Below are 20,180 nucleotides of genomic sequence, written 5' to 3'. Positions count from 1 at the left end.
ATAGATAAAACATGTCATAAGTACAAATAGTGATATAGAAATAAAAAAAAAACAAATCTGTTGATTACTTCATCGGTGCCTCCCATAACTTGATCAACGGTAGAAGAATCAACACCTTCAAGGCATTAAACATATATAATTTCACAAAAAACAAAAACATCAAGTGAAACAATTATCATTGATACAAATCTAAAAACTTACCACTTCGACGAGGTAAACGCCGTTTGCACGACATATAAAAATGTAAAAACCAGTCATTTCTATTGTTGTTTCAATTTGTTGTATTGATTCAGTCATCTCAGCCATTTGATTCCCTCCATGTGAAATGATTGGTATATAAACCCCCGTTGCGGACACAGGTGAAAAGTATTTTTTTCATCTTCTTTTTCTACAGTATGAATGAAATTGGCAATTACATCAATTTGAGTTCAATAACAACCTAGATATATGACTGGGAGACACACGCACACACAGTTTCAGTTAAAGTTTAGTTCGGAGTAGTTTACATGTTGGTACACAGTAATCCGGAGGTCACATTGACATTGACATTGACATTGTACAACAAGATACAAATGCAACGCTAAAACATCAAAGGAAAATACCAACTTGTAGCAGTGAAACAGCCAGCAGGGGATGGCGCACTGCACGGACAAACGGCGCACACGACAGCGGTAGCCTGGAGCGACGGGAAAGTGGGAGGGCGGAGGCAGTCGGGGACGGTGCCACGGCGGAAAAAGGCGGCCGGAATTCTCGACTGTTGGAGATTGATTGTGACAGTTAGATCGAGCACGTTAGATCGTTCGCGGCGGCACGAACGCTGACTTCTCCTGTCCCTAAGTACAAGTTAGATCGAGCGTCATGGGAAGGTCCTGGTACGTGTGTGCGTGTGTTTCAGATGATCCAGCCCATCAGGCTTTGGGCCTTATTTTTTGACAGCGCTGCACCCCGGGCCTGAAGAAAAAGCTATATACAGATAATAGCCTGTAACAGTTTCCACGCCCCGGGCCTGGGCCCTGGGTGCCCGGAGCCCAGCTCCGCCCCTGGGTGGAGCCTATGTGCTACATGAATTGTGTCAGCCAAATATATACGTACTTAAAAAAAGAGTAAAGTGAATAGGAAGCACTTTTGAAAGTACCAGTATACTAGAGATGCCCTAGTGGCACTGGCACACCATTTTATTCTGCCTTCCACAATCTGCTTTTGGGTATAAGATGCTGCCTCAAAAGATGGAGAATTGGGTCAACTTTTCTTAGGTGCGACAGACTAAAATATCATGAATTCATGCGTGAACGTGTTACGTGCCGTGCCGTGCATGGACCATCATTGTATGGTGCGAATTTTCGATGTCCCCACCGTTTTTGATATAGTACACCCACCATCCGCCAAGATCGACAACCTCGCGTTTCACGTTGTAATTAGTTCCTGCTCCATTTTCTCTCTCAAAATCCAAGGGTGAAAGTGTCTAGGGTCGTCCAAGGGTATGATAACACACAATTTTTTCACATGATAGCTAATGGAAAACATAGGAAGAAAAAGATAATTCAGCTTGAACAAGATGAGGGTATAATTATAGGGCATGAGAACCTTAAATTGTGTGTATCTGAATATTATAGAAAATTATTCGGAGCTCATGAAGATAACTCCGTATCGACATTCCTCAACTCAACGATGAAGAGAATGAGGTATTGTCAGCCCCATTTATCGGGAAAGAGGTGTTTGAAGCAATTATGAAAATGAAGTAAAACAAAGCCCCGAGAATAAATGGGTTCCTTGCTGAGTTTTATAAAAGGTGTTAGCATATTATTAAAGATGATCGGATGCCCATGTTCCATGACTTGTTTAGCACACACCTACAATTATTTCACTTCAATTTTGGAAGAATTACATTCATACCAAAGAAGGAGGGGGCCATCCGGATAGAACAGTTCAGGCCGATTTTCTTGCTGAATGTGAGCTTTAAGATAATTACTATAGTTGTAACGAATAGGCTGTCGCGGATAGCCCACTCGGATGTACAACACACACAGATATCGTTCATGCCAGGTAGACACATCCTTGAGGGGGTTGTTGTCCTACACAAGACGCTTAACGAAATCCACTCCAAGAAACTCGATGGAGTTATCTTTAAGGTGGATTTCGAAAAAGCATACGATAAAGTTAGATCGCCTTTGCTCCAACAAGCTTTACGAATGAAAGGATGCAATGAGACTTGGAGGTCTCAGGTGGATTCTTTTGTTAAAGATGGTAGTGTTGGGATTATGATGAATGATGATATTGGTCATTATTTTTAAACCCACAAAGGATTGAGACAGGGAGATTCGATGTCCCTGATCTTATTCAACATAGTAGCTGATATGCTCACAGTTTTCATAGGTCGAGCTAAAGAGGGCGATCTAGTAGGAGGGCTTGTTCCACATCTTGTGGATGGGGGGGTGTCCATCCTACAATATGTGGATGATACGGTTCTTTTCATGGAACATGATCTTGACAAAGATAGAAATATGAAGTTGATCCTATGTCTGTTTGAACAGTTATCGGGACTCAAATTTTAAAAAGAGTGAATTGTTCTGCTTTTGACGTGCGAAGGAAGAAGAAGATACATACAAACAATTATTCGGATGTGAGATGGTTTCTCTCCCGTTTAGTTACTTGGGTATCACTATTCATAAAACTCACTAATAAGGAATGGAAGAGTATAGAGGATCGGTTTGAAAAATGACTAAGTTGCTGGAAGGCCTTACATATGTCTTATGGTGGACGGCTAGTGTTACTAAATTCAGTATTGAAAAGTTTTTCTATGCTCTTATTATCATTTTTAAAGTACTAGTGGGGATATGAAAGAGACTTGATTTTTATTGATCCAAGTTTTTTTTGGTAGAGTGACGATAGTAAAAAGAAATACAGATTTGCTCAATGGGACATGATGTGCAAACCCAAAGATCGAGGTGGGTTAGGAATCGAGAATTTACAAATAAAAAATAAATGCCTATCGATCACATGGCTATATAGACTATCAATGGAGATGGAAGGTACATGGGTACAAATTCTGCGTAATAAGTACGTACAATCCAAAACATTGGCTCAAGTTACAGAGAAACCTTCAGACTCACCATTCTCGAAAGGTTTAATGAGAACAAAGGAGGGTTTTTTCCATAGGGTGAAGTTTCACATTGGGAATGGTAACAAGACCAGGTTATGGGAATATACGTGGTTAGGAGAGACGCCTCTAGCCATATAATATCAGACTTTAATATAATATTGTACAATGTAAAAATACTTATGTTGCTACAATTATGCAAACGGTTCCTCTTAATATTCAATTTTGAAGATATCCAGTAGGAGAATGTTGGAATGCCTGGCTCCATCTAGTCCGCCGTTTGATGGAAGTTCACTTCTCGGACCAAGCTGACACGATTCATTGGAGATTGACTACAAGTGGTAGTTTATTAGTGAAATCAATGTACTTGGACATTATCAATGCCGGAATAATACTTCTTCACACATTGATAATGTCCTGCTTCTCCACACATTTGGAAAATTAAAGTACCTCGGAAGATTATGATTTTCATGTGGTTTGTTCACAAAGAAGTGACACTTACGATAGATAACTTGGTTAAACGAAAATGAGTAGGTAACCCTAGATGATGCTTTTGTGATCACAACGAGACTATTAAACACCTCTTTCTTGAGTTCCCTTTGGCAAGACTTCCTATGCGTACAATTCATATACTTTTAACATTACTCCTCCAACGAGTATGAACACGTTATTTGGGACGGGGCTAAATGGAGTGGATCTCATCACATCTAGACACATTTGAATAGGGATTTGTGCCATGCTTTGGGCTATATGGAATTGGAGAAATGGTATGATATTTAAGGGAAAGAAATTCAACAACTTTTAGCAGGTCATCTTCAGAGCTATTGCCTGGATCCGTATGTGGTCGTTACTCACGCCTGTGGAGTCCAGGGAGATTATATATGGTTATTGGGTGCAGCCGATGGAAGACGGTAGCACTAGATATCTTCAATCGATATGGATGGCGGCACATTAGTAGGCTAGGTGTATAATCATCGTGGCCTATCTTTATCTTGCCGATGACGACAGGTAATATTCCTTATTTTTGTGAGACCATTTCAGACCCCTTGTGGGTTGCACTTTGTTTCGAACTGCTTTATTCAATAAAATGACTGCATGCATCATCATGATGCATAGGCCTGGGAAATCCTCCTTTTTTAAAAAAAAAAAAAACCTTTTCTCGCCGGTGGAGCCTAGGTGCTCAATGAATTATGTCAACCAAATATATACGTACTTAAAAAGAGAGTAAAGTGAATAGGAAGCACTTTTGAAAGTATCAGTGTGCTAGAGATGTCATTAGTGGCACTGGCACACCATTTTATTCTGTCTACCAGAATCTGCTTTTGGGTATAAGATGCTGCCTCAAAAGCTGGAGAATTGGGTTAACTTTTCTTAAGTGTGACACACTAAAATATCATGAATTAATGCATGAACGTGTTACTTGCGGTGCATGGACCATCATTGTACGATGCGAATTTTCGATGTCCCCACCGCTTTTGATATCTTACACTCACGACCCGCCAAGACCGACAACCACGCGTTTCACGTTGTAAAGTTCCTGCTCGATCTATTTTCTCTCTCAAAATCCAAAAATTCCATTTTTAACGAGTGTTCACTGTGTAATCAGTTTAAAGCAACCTGTTCAGCACAGCAACTAGTAGAAGTTTTTCGGATAACATAAAAAGACTATCAGTATTTAAATTTTGTCGTCAATTATCTGTTTGGTGTGGTTTTCAAGTCACCGGTATTTTTTGGTCCAATGGCGAACAGGTGTTCTGTGTTTCATATGAATATACAATAGTTCACAGAGTTCTAAAATTGGAGTTTGAAAAGAAAACGGAATGCTCAAACCGTGACTGCTGGAGGAACGGATTTTCAATAGCAGAACTTGAGCTCCTAAAATAGGGCGCCCACTTGTGACAATCTATTTGATCGCTGGGTTTTGGTCCGAAGCAAAGAATTGAGTCTGAAGCTCACTAGTAGAAGGGCGTTTTGGTCCATGCATGACTCATTCAGTGCCCACACTGGGGAGGCGATCTGCAATATTAGGGAACCGGCTAAGAGGTAAGCAATTGCATTGCATGTACCACAGGCTTGCAGCGCAGCTCCTGCGCAAAGACGGACTGGCAGAGAGTGGTACGTACTAGCAGTTGGGAGGGAGACCGGAGTATGTGGAATACGATTTGGAAATCATAATACTGATTACCTGGCCTGTGGAGAGCGACTACTGAATACTGATTCTACTCCGACGAAAACGCACGCTTAATGCTCGAACATGATGCTACCCGTACCTTGTGGGGCAATGCAGCGAAGGTGCCCATCATGCGCTCAGTGTATGCAGGAAAAAAGAACGGACACTTCGACATGAAATGCAGAATGTGTGGGATCTTCCACCGAAAGACACTTTTGGTGCACGACCTATTGTTGCTCCTATACTTTTAATACTCCCTCCATTCCCTTATGCAATGCCACAAACTCACATTTTAATGATTCTTTTGGACGCATTAATACGTCGCATGCATGTAAGGAAGGAATGAGAAAGAATAGCTAAGTGTCATTATGATTATATGCATGCAAGTATTAAACAAATTATTAATACGAGAAAATAGTATTAATTTTTGCCTCAAGTAGTGTTTGTGGCCTTATACAGATGCAAAATGTGTTTTTCATAGTGATCTTATATAAGAAAATCGGAAGGAGTAAGTTGGTTCCTTCTGAAGATCTTTGGCGGAAGATGGTGGCGACGGATTTTAGAGCATGCGCATGCGGTGTGGGTCAAGGGTCTGCTAGACCAATTAGTTCTCTCAACTCGTCGTTGGGTGGTTTGGTGCGGTCACCGGACTAGATGGTGGGCGTTCGTGTGGGGTAAGAGCACACCATGCATTAAGATTGTAGGTGTAGAGGCAGAGGTCACCTGCTTTGGGTTCATACATATAATTATTTTGTCAGCATTTGATGAATAATATTATAAATATTCTTGTGTACATCTTTGTATGCATAGGCCCCATAGTTCCAAGAAGAAGAAAAGATGTCCTTACTTCCCATACCAACTACAGGAACGAGCTGCTTGGAGCCGTTGCCATATGGCAAAATGGATAGTTCTGCATGAGGATCAGCCATTGCCATATGGCATAAGATCATGAGGATGCTGGATTAATCTACTCCCTCTGAATCTAAATACTTAAGGCGAACCAGACTCATTTTTTCTAATTAGTACAAGTATTTTATATTTAGGTTGGGAGGAAGTACTTACTTAAGGGCTAAGATTTGATACCTGGGTCCCATCCCATCCCATACTCTATATAAAACCTACTGCTCCATGTGGACTCGTCAGACTTGAGCACTCGCCCGGCATCCGGCAGCACACACTGCATTAGTTAGCAAATGGCTCACGTGGTGGAGGGCATCGTGGCGCTTTTCCTCATCCTCCTCGCCGCGTCGGTAGAGATAGCCCTGGCGCGCGCGGCCACGGGGCCGCCGGCGGGGAAGTACGCCGTGATCTTGGACGCGGGCAGCACGGGGACGCGTATGCACGTCTTCCGGTTTGACAAGCGGATGGATCTCGTCAAGATCGGCGACGACATCGAGGTCTTCGCCAAGGTACGCTGGTTGCCTAGCTCCATCCATCCATGACACTCAATCAAAAGAAGAACCATGGGTGGCAAGGATGATGCAATCAATCTTCATAGCTTCATTGACAGGTCGTCTTTTTTGTTTTGGTTGCAGGTGAATCCTGGTCTGAGTTCGTACGCTGGACGGCCCAAGGAGGCTACCAAGTCCATACTACCGCTGCTTCAAGAGGCCAACAGCGCCGTGCCTCAGAGGCTTATGAAGACGACTCCGGTTAAACTAGGGGTATGAAAAATTTAGTACTGGTTTCGATACTTCTAAGGTTGGCTGTTAAATATTCAGAATTTATTATTCAGTTCATGTGGATCTCATCATCTCTAGATTCATGGAAATGTAAATTTCTGATATTTTCACCGTTGTCGATTGAAAAATTCTTGACGTCAAGATATAATGCTCAGATCTTGAATTAAATGTGCAGGCGACGGCCGGACTCAGGCTGATCGGAGATAAGCAAGCAGAGCAGATACTTGACGCCGTAATTAATTTCTTGATCTTGTGATATACTTCGTATATATTTAAATATATGTCGCCCGGATATATAGTAGCCATGTGTTAAATACTGATTCGTGAATTGATATGAGCAGGTCAGGGGCGCTGTCCACACTAAGACCAAGTTTCAGTACAATCCCAAGTGGATCAATGTTCTCGAGGGATCTCAGGAAGGATCCTACCTATGGGTACAACGCACACGATCCACCGTCACATGCATTCATTTGACATGAACTTTTATCACACACAAACACCAATTTTTTGTTGTATTAACCTCCTTTTGCATGGTATGAGATGTTTGTAGGTGGCTCTGAATTACCTTTTGGATAAGTTGGGAGGAGACTACTCTAAAACGGTAGGTGTGATTGATCTTGGAGGTGGGTCTGTGCAAATGGCATATGCAATTTCTCCTACCGCCGCAGCTGCCGCTCCACAAGTGCCTCATGGCAAGGATCCTTATGTTACAAAAGAGTATCTCAAGGGAAGAGATTACAACGTCTATGTTCACAGGTTAATTAATTTGGACCATTTCATGTGCTTTTATTTGCATGTTATTCAGTATTGCCAGACCCTGCATGTGCTCCCATACTTTTGTGCCTAATTGAAAGTGTATCGTACAAGGGAAACCGGTAAAATAGCATTACTCATGTACCTTAACAAAACAAAATAAAAGGAAACTTGGTGTACTACCCAACTAAAACCTTTGTCGTTCTGAATAAACTTTATAACAAACTTTTTCGGAGGGCTTTCCAGTAGGGCAAGGCCCCACTGCATTTCTTTTCTTTCTATAAAAGCAAAAGCAAAGATGTGTACAAGAGTTAGGTACGTGAAATGAAAGGTAAGATAAAGCACAGTAATACACTTCATGAGGGGCATCCTGCTTTTTGATTCCTACAGAATTCCTTTTTAGCAGCGGGGTACGGGCATCTTCAAAGCCAACCTGCAAATTCTTTCGGTATATATCCGTTTTTGTGTTTGAACGTGGTCCGCGAACATAATATGAGAGGGAGTCATCCAACACTAATTACAAAGTATCCGGTTGGAAGGAGAAAAAAATAGATGGGCACCATGCATATGATGGGAAATTTGTGATTAAGTGTTCCGTTGGGAGGATAGAGAGAACAGAGGGACCATACATGTGGGAATGGGAAAAGAGAAGGACATGCGTCTCATTGGTTAAGTGCCTGTATGGATTCCCGCAAAGCTCCTTCGTGTTTGTCTCCACTTTACCGAAATCCATACGTGTGGACAGCTAGAGAATATATACAGATTCTCATTGGATGACAGTATTGCTCCAGACATTGCCGTCCGGACATATACTGGAGGATTGAGGGTCCGACTTGAAGATACCCTAACTTTGCGTTGCAACAATTAAAGAGAGATCAGGAAATTAAGGCCGTTTTTTTCTGATTGCAGCTACTTACGCTACGGTGCCTTAGCTTCTCGCGTAGAGATCTTCAAGGCCAAGGAAGGACCATTTAGCTACTGCATGCTGCGTGGCTTTAGTGGTACGTACGTGTGCGTAGAGATCAATATAAGTAGGCTTGCTATTCACCCATAACCACATACCTGATTGATATATCATGTTTTTTCCTTCTCATTCGTTCTCCAAGGCAAATACACCTACAACGGTGAGGAGTACAATGCTACCGCGTCAATAGGAGGTGCACAATACGGGAAGTGCAGAGGTGATGTAGTGAAGGCACTCAAACTTGACGTGCCCTGCCAAGCCAAGAAGTGTGCCTTCGACGGCGTGTGGAATGGCGGGGGCGGTCCCGGCCAGGCCAACCTCTACGTCGCATCTAGCTTCTACTACATGGCCTCACAGGTACTCCCTTTGCCCTCCATTATGAATTGATTGAAATTTTGCTTTTCTTAAGTCTATAGTTAAATAGATCAACACTTAGTTTCATTAGAATTATTAAAAAAAATACATTTTCATGCAAGATATATATATTATATGTCGTAGATATTAGCATATTTTTGCATGAACTCATTCAAACTTAAACAAGTTTTATTTAGGATAAAACTAGAATTCAGTTTGTGTGGAATAATGTAGGGTTCAATTACTTGAACTCGGTTAAACTAATTTGGATATATCATATATGTGCCCCCCAGCTGCAATATCTGAGCGTGTCTATATCGATGTCTTTCGATTCTTGACAGGTTGGCCTCATCGACAGCGATGCTCCAAGCGGGACATCCACCCCAGCAGCTTTCAAAGCCATTGCCCAGAAGATATGTAGGATGAGCATGAAAGAAGTGAAGGCTAAGTACCCCAAAGTCCGTGACATACCCTACGTTTGCATGGACCTCGTCTATCAATACTCCCTGCTCATCGATGGATTTGGTGAGTTTCTCTACCAATACTGCATACAATCATGAGTTCATTAGAAGAAAATGTGTTTAAAGATTTGTTTGTAGGTTTGGAGCCCACCAAAAAGATCACACTGGTCCAGAAGGTGAAGCATGGGGAGTACTTCATTGAAGCGGCATGGCCTCTCGGAGAAGCTATTGAAGCCGTGGCACCCAAAAAGGGCACTTGACAATATATGTCTGATGATACACTCGACATCGGATGAAGATTCACACAACCATAAGCTTCACATAGGATGTGTGCATCATGACTATTCGCATGTTTGTTTTTGCATTACTCCCTAGATTGATTTTCCTTTCTAATTTCAAATAATGGCTTTGATAATAATAAAAATTGTTAAGAAATTAGATGAAGATTGCTCACTCTCCTAAATATGTGAAGACCAAGATTTGATTTCCAATAATATGGTACTATACATGAATGCATGTGACAAAGATGGGCAAAAGAACTCGCCATTGATAGTGTGAAATATCTATTGATAAGATAAGGGTTAGTGGCTGCGTTGACCATTCACATTCCTTAGGCTGACATATGGACCCCATAAGATATTTAATTTTTTTGAAAAGGAGGAAGACCCCCTGCATCTGCATCTGGGCGATGCATACAACCACTTTATTAATTATTTACAAAAGACCTTATAAAAAGATATAACAACAAGTCTGAAGCCATCGTCTAGGCAGCATCCATCGCTATTCCTATCCAGTTGATGAAGGGATGCTGATAGTCTGGGCCTAAATCCAAACAGACCTTGAAGCCAAGCCTAATATCTAAGGCATGAGGACCCAACCAAGCCACCCGCCGAGTATGGGGCACACACCGGTCCAGCGCACTCACAGAGGCCGCCACCGCCACCTGCCACGAGTTCATCTTCAGAGCTGTGCTGACGCATCAACCTTGTCTGGCCTAGCTGCCGTTGACGCTAACACGACGCCAGACAACTCCACCATCCTGCACTCATCCATAAACACATGCCCAACCGCAAGACCACGTTGCTCCATGTCCCTCAGACATGTCGTTGTCGACATGTTAGATGCAACGCCGCTCCTCCTTCGCAAGCACCACCTGCAACCACTGGTCCCGTCCCCTCCACCTGCAGATCCTCTGCACTCCCAACCGATGCTCAAGGCCGCTGACGACACCTCCAAAAGGTCATGACGCGAACACGCCACTGCCGCCAAATCCGAAGAGGATTGAAGGTTGTTAGTCCATAAGATATGACTAACATAAGACTTTAAGAAATTTGTTAGTCCATAAGATATGACTAACACAAGACCTTAAGAAATTTGTTAGTCCATGATGGATTTTCGGTGGCGTTTTTTGAAAAAGTCGTAGATTAGCCTAAATTTGTGATGGATCTAGAAGTTCCTTCATATATCCAAAATGGGATCACGAGGCCAATTGGGCGATGTTTTTACACTACGGGATGGAACTTGTATGTAGTGTACCGAAAATACTCGGTAAAGGCAGAAAATGACTTAGGGGGAAATACTCCGATCTCTTTGACTTTGGGAGATCATGAGGAGGGAGACGATGAAAATTTTGTTCTTGTCCAATCTAAGCGGAAGAAAAAACAAATTGCGAGGTGGAGAATTGTAGTGGTTTCACCAACTGCCTATTCTTCTAGGACATTGACTAGAAAGCAAAAGAAAGAGAGTGAAAAAAGTGGTGATGCTACCCTGGATCCTGGCAGATCAACCAAAGTGAGGGGCAAACCCACGCGATATAAATGATTTTGTTTATTTTGGAATTGTAGGGGCGTGTGGAAGAAAGGTAGGACTTCTGGCATCGCTGACATTATTGATGCCAATAATGTGGATTTTGTAGGCCTTCAAGAGACTATGAAGGAAAATATCAACCCCTCCTTTTTTAGAAAGATTGACCCATTTTCTCATTTCCATTGGGAATGGGCGCCCTCGGTGGACAAGTATGGGGGTATCATTTGGGGTCTCAAGGTGGATAAATTTGATGTTATTAATGCTGTTAAGGGTAGATACATCCTCCAAGTTAATGTGTTTGATAAGGAAAAGAAATGTAACTGGGCGTTGCTGGTGGTTTATGGATCTGCTCAGGATGATAGGAAACCGGAATTTCTTGCGGAATTATCTTCCTTTTGTAATAAAATTGACGCTCTTTATGTGGTTGGGGGTGATTTTAACATCTTGCGTCATAGCGGGAAAAAACAAACAATCTGCTATTTCTCATTTCTCGGATGTTTTCAATTCTATAATTCATCTAATGGGTTTAAGAGAAATTTTCATGGCGGGTGGGCACTATACCTGGTCCAATAAGCAAGAAAACCCCACCCTGGAAAAGTTGGATCGTGTGTTGATGTCCCATGACTGCGAGGATTTTTATCCTCTAGTTACCGTATGTAAGCTAGTGAAGGAATGGTCTGATCATAATCCCCTGTTGTTGGATGGGGGTGTGGAAACATCGAGAGCTAGGGGCAGTAGATGTTTTAGGTTTGATTTATCTTGGTTGTATAATCCTGAATTTCTTCCTTTGGTGAGTACTATTTGGTCGAAACCCACCTATACAGAGGATCCCATTGACACCCTTAATATTAAGTTGAAGAGAGTTAAGAAGTTCTTCAAAGGGTGGGGCTCCAATATCTTTGGTAATAATAATATTAGGCGCAATATGCTTAGTTTAGAACTCTAGGAGCTAGGGCTACTTGAGGAGAATGATGAGCTGAGTGGAGAGGCTCAGCTTAGAAAGCTTGATATCCTGGTAGAATTGAACAATATGTATGAAGATGAAGAGTTGTATTGGCATCAAGAATCTCATGAGAGGTGGTTGTTGAAAGGGGACAACAAAACCCATATTAAAAAACAGATCGGGGTGGTGCTCAAGCTGGATTTTGAAAAAGCTTATGACAAGGCTAACTGGGATTTCCTTCTTGATTGTCATGCCAAGAGAGGGTTTAGTGATAAATGGTGTGGGTGGGTGTCCCAGATCCTTCAAAATGGCACATTTATTGTCAAGATCAATGATGACATGGGACCTTATATCCAAAGTGCCAAGGGGTCCGCTAGGGGGATCCTTTTTCTCCTTTTCTTTTTAATATGGTTGATGAGTACCTAACTAAGACCGTGTTAGCTGCGCGACGAAATAAGTTGTTTCAGGGGCTGGTTCCTGATCTTATTAATGGGGGCGTGGGGATCCTACAGTACGCGGATGATACTGTTATTTTCTTTTCTCATGATAGTGAGAAAGCCTTGAATGTCAAACTCCTTTTGTACTTGTTTGAGCTTATGTGAGGGTTAGAAATTAATTTTGACAAGAGTGAGGTCTTCACTATTGGCGGGGACAATGATATTAATCAAATGTATGCTGACATGTTTGGGTGTCGAGTAGGTAAGCTCCCTACGAAGTACCTGGGAGTACCGGTGACATATACGGACCTTAAAATGGTGGATTGGGAGTTCCTTGACGAAAACCTGCTTAAGCGCTGAACTACTTGGATAGGGTACTCCACCTCCTCACGGGCTAGAGCTACCTTGCTAAATTCTATCCTCGATGGTATTCCATCTTTTTTCATGTCCATGTTCTTGTTGAACAAGACTTTTATTAAAAAAATGAACACTCATCGTAGGTGGTTCTTTTGGATGAAAGGCAAGAAAAAACGTGCGTATCATACAGTCAAATGGGCCAGAGTGTGTTGTTGGAAGAAAATTGGGGGTCTGGGCATCAAAGATTTGCATAAACAAAATATTAGTCTGTTGGTTAAGTGGTGGTGGAAGCTTGAAACTAGGGAGGGGTTATGGCAGCAAATTGTGCAAGCCAGATACTTGAAGAGGAAAACTGTGGCCAATGTTCAAACTCAGTTTAATGACTCCCCTTGCTGGAAAGCTATCATGAAAGTTAAAGACGTGTATACGGATGGTAGAGAGATCAATACTAATGATGGGGGTCTCACTAGATTGTGGCATGAACCCTGGTTTAATAGCAGGCCTCTAAAAGATAGATGTCCCATGTTGTTTGAGATCTGTGATGATCAGGAATGCAGTCTTGCAACCTTTGCTGGTAAAAATTATATCATCTCTTTTAGACGTACCTTGTTTGGGGAGTTGGCTCGACAATGGGAAGAGATTGTCAATTGTGCCCGAAACCTAGTGTTATCTGGTTATGTAGATAAGGTGATTTGGAAGCTTAATTCTAACAAATTATTCTCGGTTAAGTCAGTTTACAACTGGCTGGACAAAGATCTTGTTGGACCTGACTATAAATGGGTTTTGAAAGCCAATATCCCTTTGAAAATTAAGATCTTTTTGTGGCAGTTATTTCAAAATGTTGTTCTCACTAGGGATAATATGAGGAAGAAAAACTGGCCCGGAAATCCTTTATGTTCCTTTTGTGAGAATGTTGAAACGACAGAGCACTTGTTTTTCGGCTGTACTTTTGAACGGGCGGTGTGGGGGACGTTCGGGGTTGCTGTTGGCGCAACCTGTTGCCTACAGTCCTTGTTGCTAGAGCATATATCTCCATATGTGGTTTTGGTAATTGATGACAATTCCTATGGAGTAATGGTTGCCTTAAGTTATATTTATAGGATTTGTCCATAGGCACTTCTTGAAGTCCATCTGTTGGGTTTAAGGAGTTTATATGATGACCAAGGTGGTATTCAAGGTATTATCCAAAGAATGGTCATAGAGACACAAGGTTGATCAAGATCGTTAGACAAAGAGTAAATCAAGATGATCAACACACAAAGCGTACACGATGTACCGAGAGGGATCAAGTGATCCCATGGTATGGTAAGCATTGTCTAGTACGTATTTGTGTACTAACCCATGGTCTTCTTGAGAGTTCTATGTGGGGTTAGGTGTGTTTCCATGGGCTTGCGTCAAGAGGAATATCTCATACAACCCATGGAGGATGACGTCAAGTGATGGAGGATGGTGGCAATGGACTTGTGAAGATATGCTGAAGAGCGGCTCACCCATAGTGTGTACGGGGGAGAAATCAACTAGTCTTCATCAAGCCAACGCAAGCAAGAAAGGTGGTCCATCTTGAGGAAGCCAAGATCATCGTCATCTAGCTCAAGAGGACGAGGTGCAAGGTATAGGTTTGCCCTTGATAGGTTTTTCTGTTTTAGGATAGATTGTCGTACTGTCAAGGGGGCCTCTCAAGTGAGTAGCTTGATCGTATCATTCGTTGAGAGCTCAAACCATTTGCATCCTTGCATCATACTTCTTGGTTCTTGTTTGGTATTTATCTTTGTGAGTTTTATAGCTTATGGTCATCTTCATGACACGCTCGAGTTCATCGAAAACGGAGTCCATATGCATCTTCTATGATGTTTTTGATGTTGGGAGTTTTTACCGATCTTATTCGAAGAAGGGTTCTCACCATTTTCTTATGGGACTTTTCTCACTTTATTCTTATTGATATTTCTATCAAGATTGTGTTAGCCCATGTCGTTAGCTTCCAACAAACTTGGTTTCGTTGAATTCGGAGTCTGTATGCGAAAGTTACAACAGTTTCAGTATCCAGCGGTAGTACCGCTCCTGGTGCCAGCGGTAGTACCGCCCCCGAAGAGATAGTACCGCCCCCGAAGCGGTAGTAATTTTTTACTACCGCTCCCTAGCGGTAGTACCGCTCCATCGGACTGTTTTTTGCATCCTTTTTTTGCCTCAGCATGGTTGGTGAACCTACCGAGCGGTAGCACTGCTCCATGAGCGGTAGTACCGCTCTGTGCGGGCTGTGAGGCTTAACGGTTGGATTTTTCCCCACCTATAAAAGGGGGTCTTCTTCCCCATTGAACCTTATCTCTTTAGCTTGTGTTCTTCCCCCATTGTTGACCTTCTTCGAGGTTGCTAACTCTCAATCCCTCCAATGATTCTTGCTAGTTCTTGAGGGAAAAGAGAGAGGAGATCTAGATCCACGTTTCCACCAATCACTTTCTCCTCTAAGTGAGGGGAACCCATTGGGTCTAGATCTTGGAGTTCTTCGTGTTCTTCTTCATTCTTCCTCTCATTTTTCTCCCTAGCATTAGTTGCTTTGGTGAGATTTGGGAGAGAAGGATTTGGGCACTCTGTGTGCCCTTGCCATTGCATTTGGTGCATCGGTTTGAGTTCTCCACGGTGATACATGGAAGTGAGAAGTTGAGAAGCTTATTACCTTTGGGTACTTGGTACCCCTAGAAGCTTGGTGGTGCCTCAGAGCTCAATCATTGTGGTGTAAAGCTCCGGGCAAGCGTCGGGGTCTCCAATTAAGTTGTGGAGATTGCCCCGAGCATTTGTGGTCACCTCGAAGCCATATGCCATTGTGGTGAAGCTTTGTGTTGTTGTTGGGAGCCTCCAATTAAGTTGTGGAGATTGCCCCAACCTTGTTTGTACGGGTTCGGTGACCGTCCTCAAGGGTCCCTTAGTGGAATCACGACATCTTCCATTGTGTGAGGGCGTGAGGAGATTACGGTGGCCTTAGTGGCATTTTGGGGAGCATTGTGCCTCTACACCGCTCCAACGAAGATTAGCATCCGCAAGGGTGTGAACTTCGGGATACATCATCGTCCCCGCGTGCCTCGGTTATCTCTTACTCGAACCCTTTACTTATGCACTTTACTTTGTGATAACCATATTATTTCTTGTCATATATCTTGCTATCACTTAGTTGTTTATCTTGCTTAGCATAAGTTATTGGTGCACATAGTTGAGCCTAGTTGTTTTTAGGTTTTGTGCTTGACAAATTAAACATTAGTTTTATTCTGCATTTGTTCAGGCCTAAACCGTAATTATTTTAAAGCGCCTATTCACCCCCCCCCCCTCTAGGCGACATCCACGTCCTTTCACTTGTGGCAATCCTGGGCTTGGCTATACAAATTCCTGCCGGGAGGTAGGAAGTTTTATATGATGATTTTGGCTGCTATTTGCTGGAGTATTTGGTGCACTCGCAACAAAGTTACCTTTGAGAAACATGTGGTTAGGAGTCCGTTAGAAGCTGTTTTCACTGCTTGTTCTTTCTTGATGTACTGGTCAGGTCTTCTTAAGGGAGGTGATAAGTCGAAACTTCAGGCAGGCATCCAGATGGATGGCGCGGGTGGCGGCATCTTTGGCTAGAACAGAGCAAAATTGCGCTGGGCTATGGCGATAGAGCCCATGTTGGTTGAAGTTTGGCTGCATGTTATCCTCACTAGGGTTTGATGCCCGCTGAGTATTTTGGTGGTCCTTTTGCAGTTTTGATTGATCTCATGTTAGTGGTTTATGTATGATGTGTGTTAGGTGGTGTCGATAAGTTTTCGCCCCACGGTGGAGGTTTCTTCTGGAAAACGTTGGCAGTTGGTTTCCTGCCGATGCTCCAACTCGCTTCCCCCCTTTTCCTGTTTCCTAGTCTTATCCTTTATTTGGTTCTCGTTAGTACATGGTGGTTGGTTTTGCAAAAAGACTCGAATGATGTATTTCTATTAAGTGATTAATGGAAAGGGGTGTGAGCCCGGTTGGAAAACGTTATCACAACAATGATGTGCATTGCGTGACCATGGGGACAGTAGAACATCGTGGGTTCTAGACCTGCCACCTCCGCACATTCCTTTCTAGGAATAGCATACTTCTAAGGCTCCTACCACGAGTGGTGACTGGAGGAGGAGGAACCCGAGGAGTCCCTTCGCCCGCATGGCGGGAGCAGTAGCATATAGGGCATCTAGAATAGTTTATATGTAGTCTTGTTGATAAAATTGTGCATGTTATCAACCAACAAGGGATCATACAACTATTTCAATGATTGCATCTAAATTATTCAATAGGAGAAGAGGGAATAAATGCAATTGCTCTCGATGTAACCTTGGAGCTTGTGCAAGAACTGTTGATTAATCTACATACAACTTTCCTCTCTCTCTTCATTTATTTATTGCCACATCATCATATATCCTAGGTGATAAAATTACTACTCCCTCCGTCACGGTTTAGAAGGCACAGTTAAACTTGCGTGCGTTTTCAAAATATACAAGGTTTAAGGTGCGAAAGCAATTACTCCTATTAATTAGTAGTAGTACTACTCATGCATGCGTCCTTCCAATTTACTGTTCATGCATTAGTAATACTATTTTCTCAATTGATTAGACGCATTAACATCTACACCTGCTACGCCTCACAACTAATCGATGACTACCTTGGTCTTAGTAATTTTCCAAACATGCCTTTTAAACCGTAACGGAGGGAGTAACAACTATCTTATAGCCATTGAAGATGCCCTAACACGGGGCATGGTAGCTGCGGCCATGATCGATATGCCAAGCTGAGAGGGGGAGGGATTTCCAAAAGCCAACGTCTTTGTTCCTAAAAAAAAGCTATTACTCCCCTCTTTCTACGACTCCTTTTACATACATACATACATACAGTATTGTACACTCCTTTTACGGCAGCAAGTACTTGCTATAGATAGATATATTAGCATCCGCACTTTCTCTCGTTGTTTAATTATTACGCCATGGCTCATGCATGCACAAATCCAGAGGAATGCATGCACGCATGCACTGACGCACGCACGCACGCACGCACGCAGAACTCCCCTGATTACCAACGAATGACATGTTGAGAACCCTAGCCCAATCACCAGATGCATGCAGATGCATGCATATTGTGCCATGGTGCATGCATGCACGTACGAGTGAAGACCGGACGGCCTGATGAAGTAAAGTTTCCAAAAGTCAATATCGCTTTCACAACTCCACGCAACAGTCAGTTTACCCTTAATATCCATTCGTTGGCGTGCATATGGAGCTTGATCTTGCCCCTCTTGGACAAATATTCAGTCCTACTCGATTGACCAATTCATCAACATGTATTGAACTTTTATCAATACCCTGGGAGTAGTCGCACGCTGAGCTGGTAAACATGTGAGAAAGCATGGATTTCAGGACACCCCCTTATTTAGCCGCTCATTTCTGCATCGCAATTTCTGCAAACACTTTTCTTTTTATTTGTTTCTTTCGTATAAAATAACATATGAACTTCAAAGTTGGCATGACAACAAAATATTCTAACTAGAATGTGAGATAAAACTTTTGGATTTTTTCATGCAACATAAATACTAAAAAATACATTTTTTTGTCAAAAAATTATAATTTTGTATATTTATGTTGGACCAAAAAATCTGAACGTTTTTTCTCCACATTGTAGTTAGAATGTTTGGATGTCTTACAAAGTTTAAAGTTCATATGTTGTCTTTTTGAAAGAAAAAAAAGTAAAAATCTGATGTTGCAAGTCAGTTGTATAGCATGAATTACAAAGCAACATTGAAGGATAAGAATAAGGGGCGTTCGAAAGACCACTAGTTTATCAAAAAAAGAAAAAAGCTTTAAGAATTCATGTTGGCGTCGAGAGCTAGTTTTCTAGCTCTATAAATACCACTAGCCACATCTAACAGTGGCATCACAACCTAGCTACCTACCTAATCACACACACCATCTTGTGCAAAGCATTTTTATTGATTAGCCATGGAGTCCTACTATTCTTCCAAGCTAGCCTGGTCCTTGGTCCTCGCCTTCGCCATGGCAGCCGCCAACAGCTCGCCGTGCGCGGCCCAGAACGCCCCGGCGGACTTCGTGAGCCTCCACAACACTGCGCGCCTGGTCGTCGGCGCCGGGCCGGTGACGTGGGACACCACGGTGGCGGCATACGCGCAGAGCTACGCCAACTCGCGCAAAGCCAGCTGCAACCTGGCGCACTCCAACGGGACGTACGGGGAGAACCTCTTCTGGGGCTCCGGCACCACCTGGACGGCGTCGAGCGCCGTGACCATGTGGACCGACGAGAAGCAGTACTATAACTATGCCACCAACACCTGCGCGTTGGGGAAGGTTTGCGGCCACTACACGCAGGTGGTTTGGAGCTCCTCCACGTCCATCGGCTGCGCGCGCGTCGTCTGCGACAACAACGCCGGTGTGTTCATCATATGCAACTACAGCCCACGGGGCAATATCGGCGGACAGAGACCCTACTAGTAGCTATATATATATGTCTTGATTTCTTCAAGCATGCATGTTGTTTGACAAACATAATGGGGTAACGCATGCTCATGAACAGTATATGACGATTCATGCATGTAACAGTATGCCCCATGGAATAAGCTGTGGTATACTATTATTGTTCTTATATATAATCCGATATTGAAGTAATAATATGATGCTTGTTGTATTGTATCGTAATTAATGGAATGGCGTGAGCTCTTCTCAATGGTCTTTGATGGAAGGCAAAGCTATTCATATGCAATGCCACTGGATATATGTATCTATGACCAAATTACTTGACCTACAAGGTTTCGAGTCATAGATCTGTGATTGTCTAAGACAAACATTTTTGTTTAGTTGTATGTGCTTCACGGTCCATGGCTTGATGAAGTCTTTAAGGAATTCTAAAAACCCGCCATCGATCTGCCATCATAGAAGTGTCGAAGGGCCGCAGTCGTATTTTATTAGAAAGAAAAAAACTCTTACAAGGTTTTACTCCATCATAGAAGTGAAGTAGGCAGTGCCTCGACACTTCTATGACAAACTACGCACTATCATTTATGGACGACCGACCGACATGCGAGTACAGGATATTTTCTATGAATGTGTTCCATCATAGAAGTAAGCTTGACTATTATTTTCAATTGTTCTGGTCAATT

At 42.6% G+C, this 20,180-nt stretch overlaps 3 protein-coding genes across 4 annotated transcripts in view; all 3 read left to right on the top strand.

The window, feature by feature from the left end:
* The window catches only part of LOC123407419 (polyubiquitin-like), a 70,200-nt gene that overhangs the window by 22,946 nt on the left and 27,074 nt on the right, over window positions 1-20,180 (top strand). The gene's annotated exons all lie outside the window — the stretch shown is intronic.
* Window positions 6,409-9,989, top strand: LOC123407420 (probable apyrase 3). Of its 2 annotated transcripts, XR_006612605.1 has the most exons (10): window positions 6,409-6,676; window positions 6,803-6,931; window positions 7,125-7,181; window positions 7,291-7,383; window positions 7,500-7,705; window positions 8,612-8,703; window positions 8,809-9,023; window positions 9,362-9,545; window positions 9,620-9,880; window positions 9,921-9,989. XR_006612605.1 is itself a non-coding variant. In XM_045100553.1 (9 exons), the coding sequence occupies exons 1-9, from the start codon at window positions 6,461-6,463 to the stop codon at window positions 9,739-9,741; spliced, it is 1,314 nt and encodes a 437-aa protein (XP_044956488.1). In that variant the 5' UTR covers window positions 6,409-6,460; the 3' UTR covers window positions 9,742-9,989. The 2 variants fall into 2 exon arrangements, 1 of the variants encoding a protein (XP_044956488.1); XM_045100553.1 differs by having other exon boundaries at window positions 9,620-9,989.
* LOC123407424 (pathogenesis-related protein PRB1-2-like) lies at window positions 18,956-19,719 on the top strand. Its single transcript, XM_045100556.1, has one exon. The coding sequence runs from the start codon at window positions 19,009-19,011 to the stop codon at window positions 19,513-19,515; it is 507 nt and encodes a 168-aa protein (XP_044956491.1). The 5' UTR covers window positions 18,956-19,008; the 3' UTR covers window positions 19,516-19,719.

This window comes from Hordeum vulgare, chromosome 7H (genome assembly GCF_904849725.1).
Source record: "Hordeum vulgare subsp. vulgare chromosome 7H, MorexV3_pseudomolecules_assembly, whole genome shotgun sequence".
NCBI classification, from domain to species: domain Eukaryota; kingdom Viridiplantae; phylum Streptophyta; class Magnoliopsida; order Poales; family Poaceae; genus Hordeum; species Hordeum vulgare.
This window is presented reverse-complemented; position numbering and strand designations above follow the sequence as displayed.

Bases quoted from the DNA above. Each gene is read 5' to 3' on its own strand.
- LOC123407420 (XM_045100553.1), top strand. From the start codon at position 6,461: ATGGCTCACGTGGTGGAGGGCATCGTGGCGCTTTTCCTCATCCTCCTC. The intron at 7,182-7,290 runs GTAATTAATTTC...TGATATGAGCAG, and splicing joins CAGAGCAGATACTTGACGCC to GTCAGGGGCGCTGTCCACAC. The intron at 8,704-8,808 runs GTACGTACGTGT...TCGTTCTCCAAG, and splicing joins CATGCTGCGTGGCTTTAGTG to GCAAATACACCTACAACGGT.
- LOC123407424 (XM_045100556.1), top strand. From the start codon at position 19,009: ATGGAGTCCTACTATTCTTCCAAGCTAGCCTGGTCCTTGGTCCTCGCC.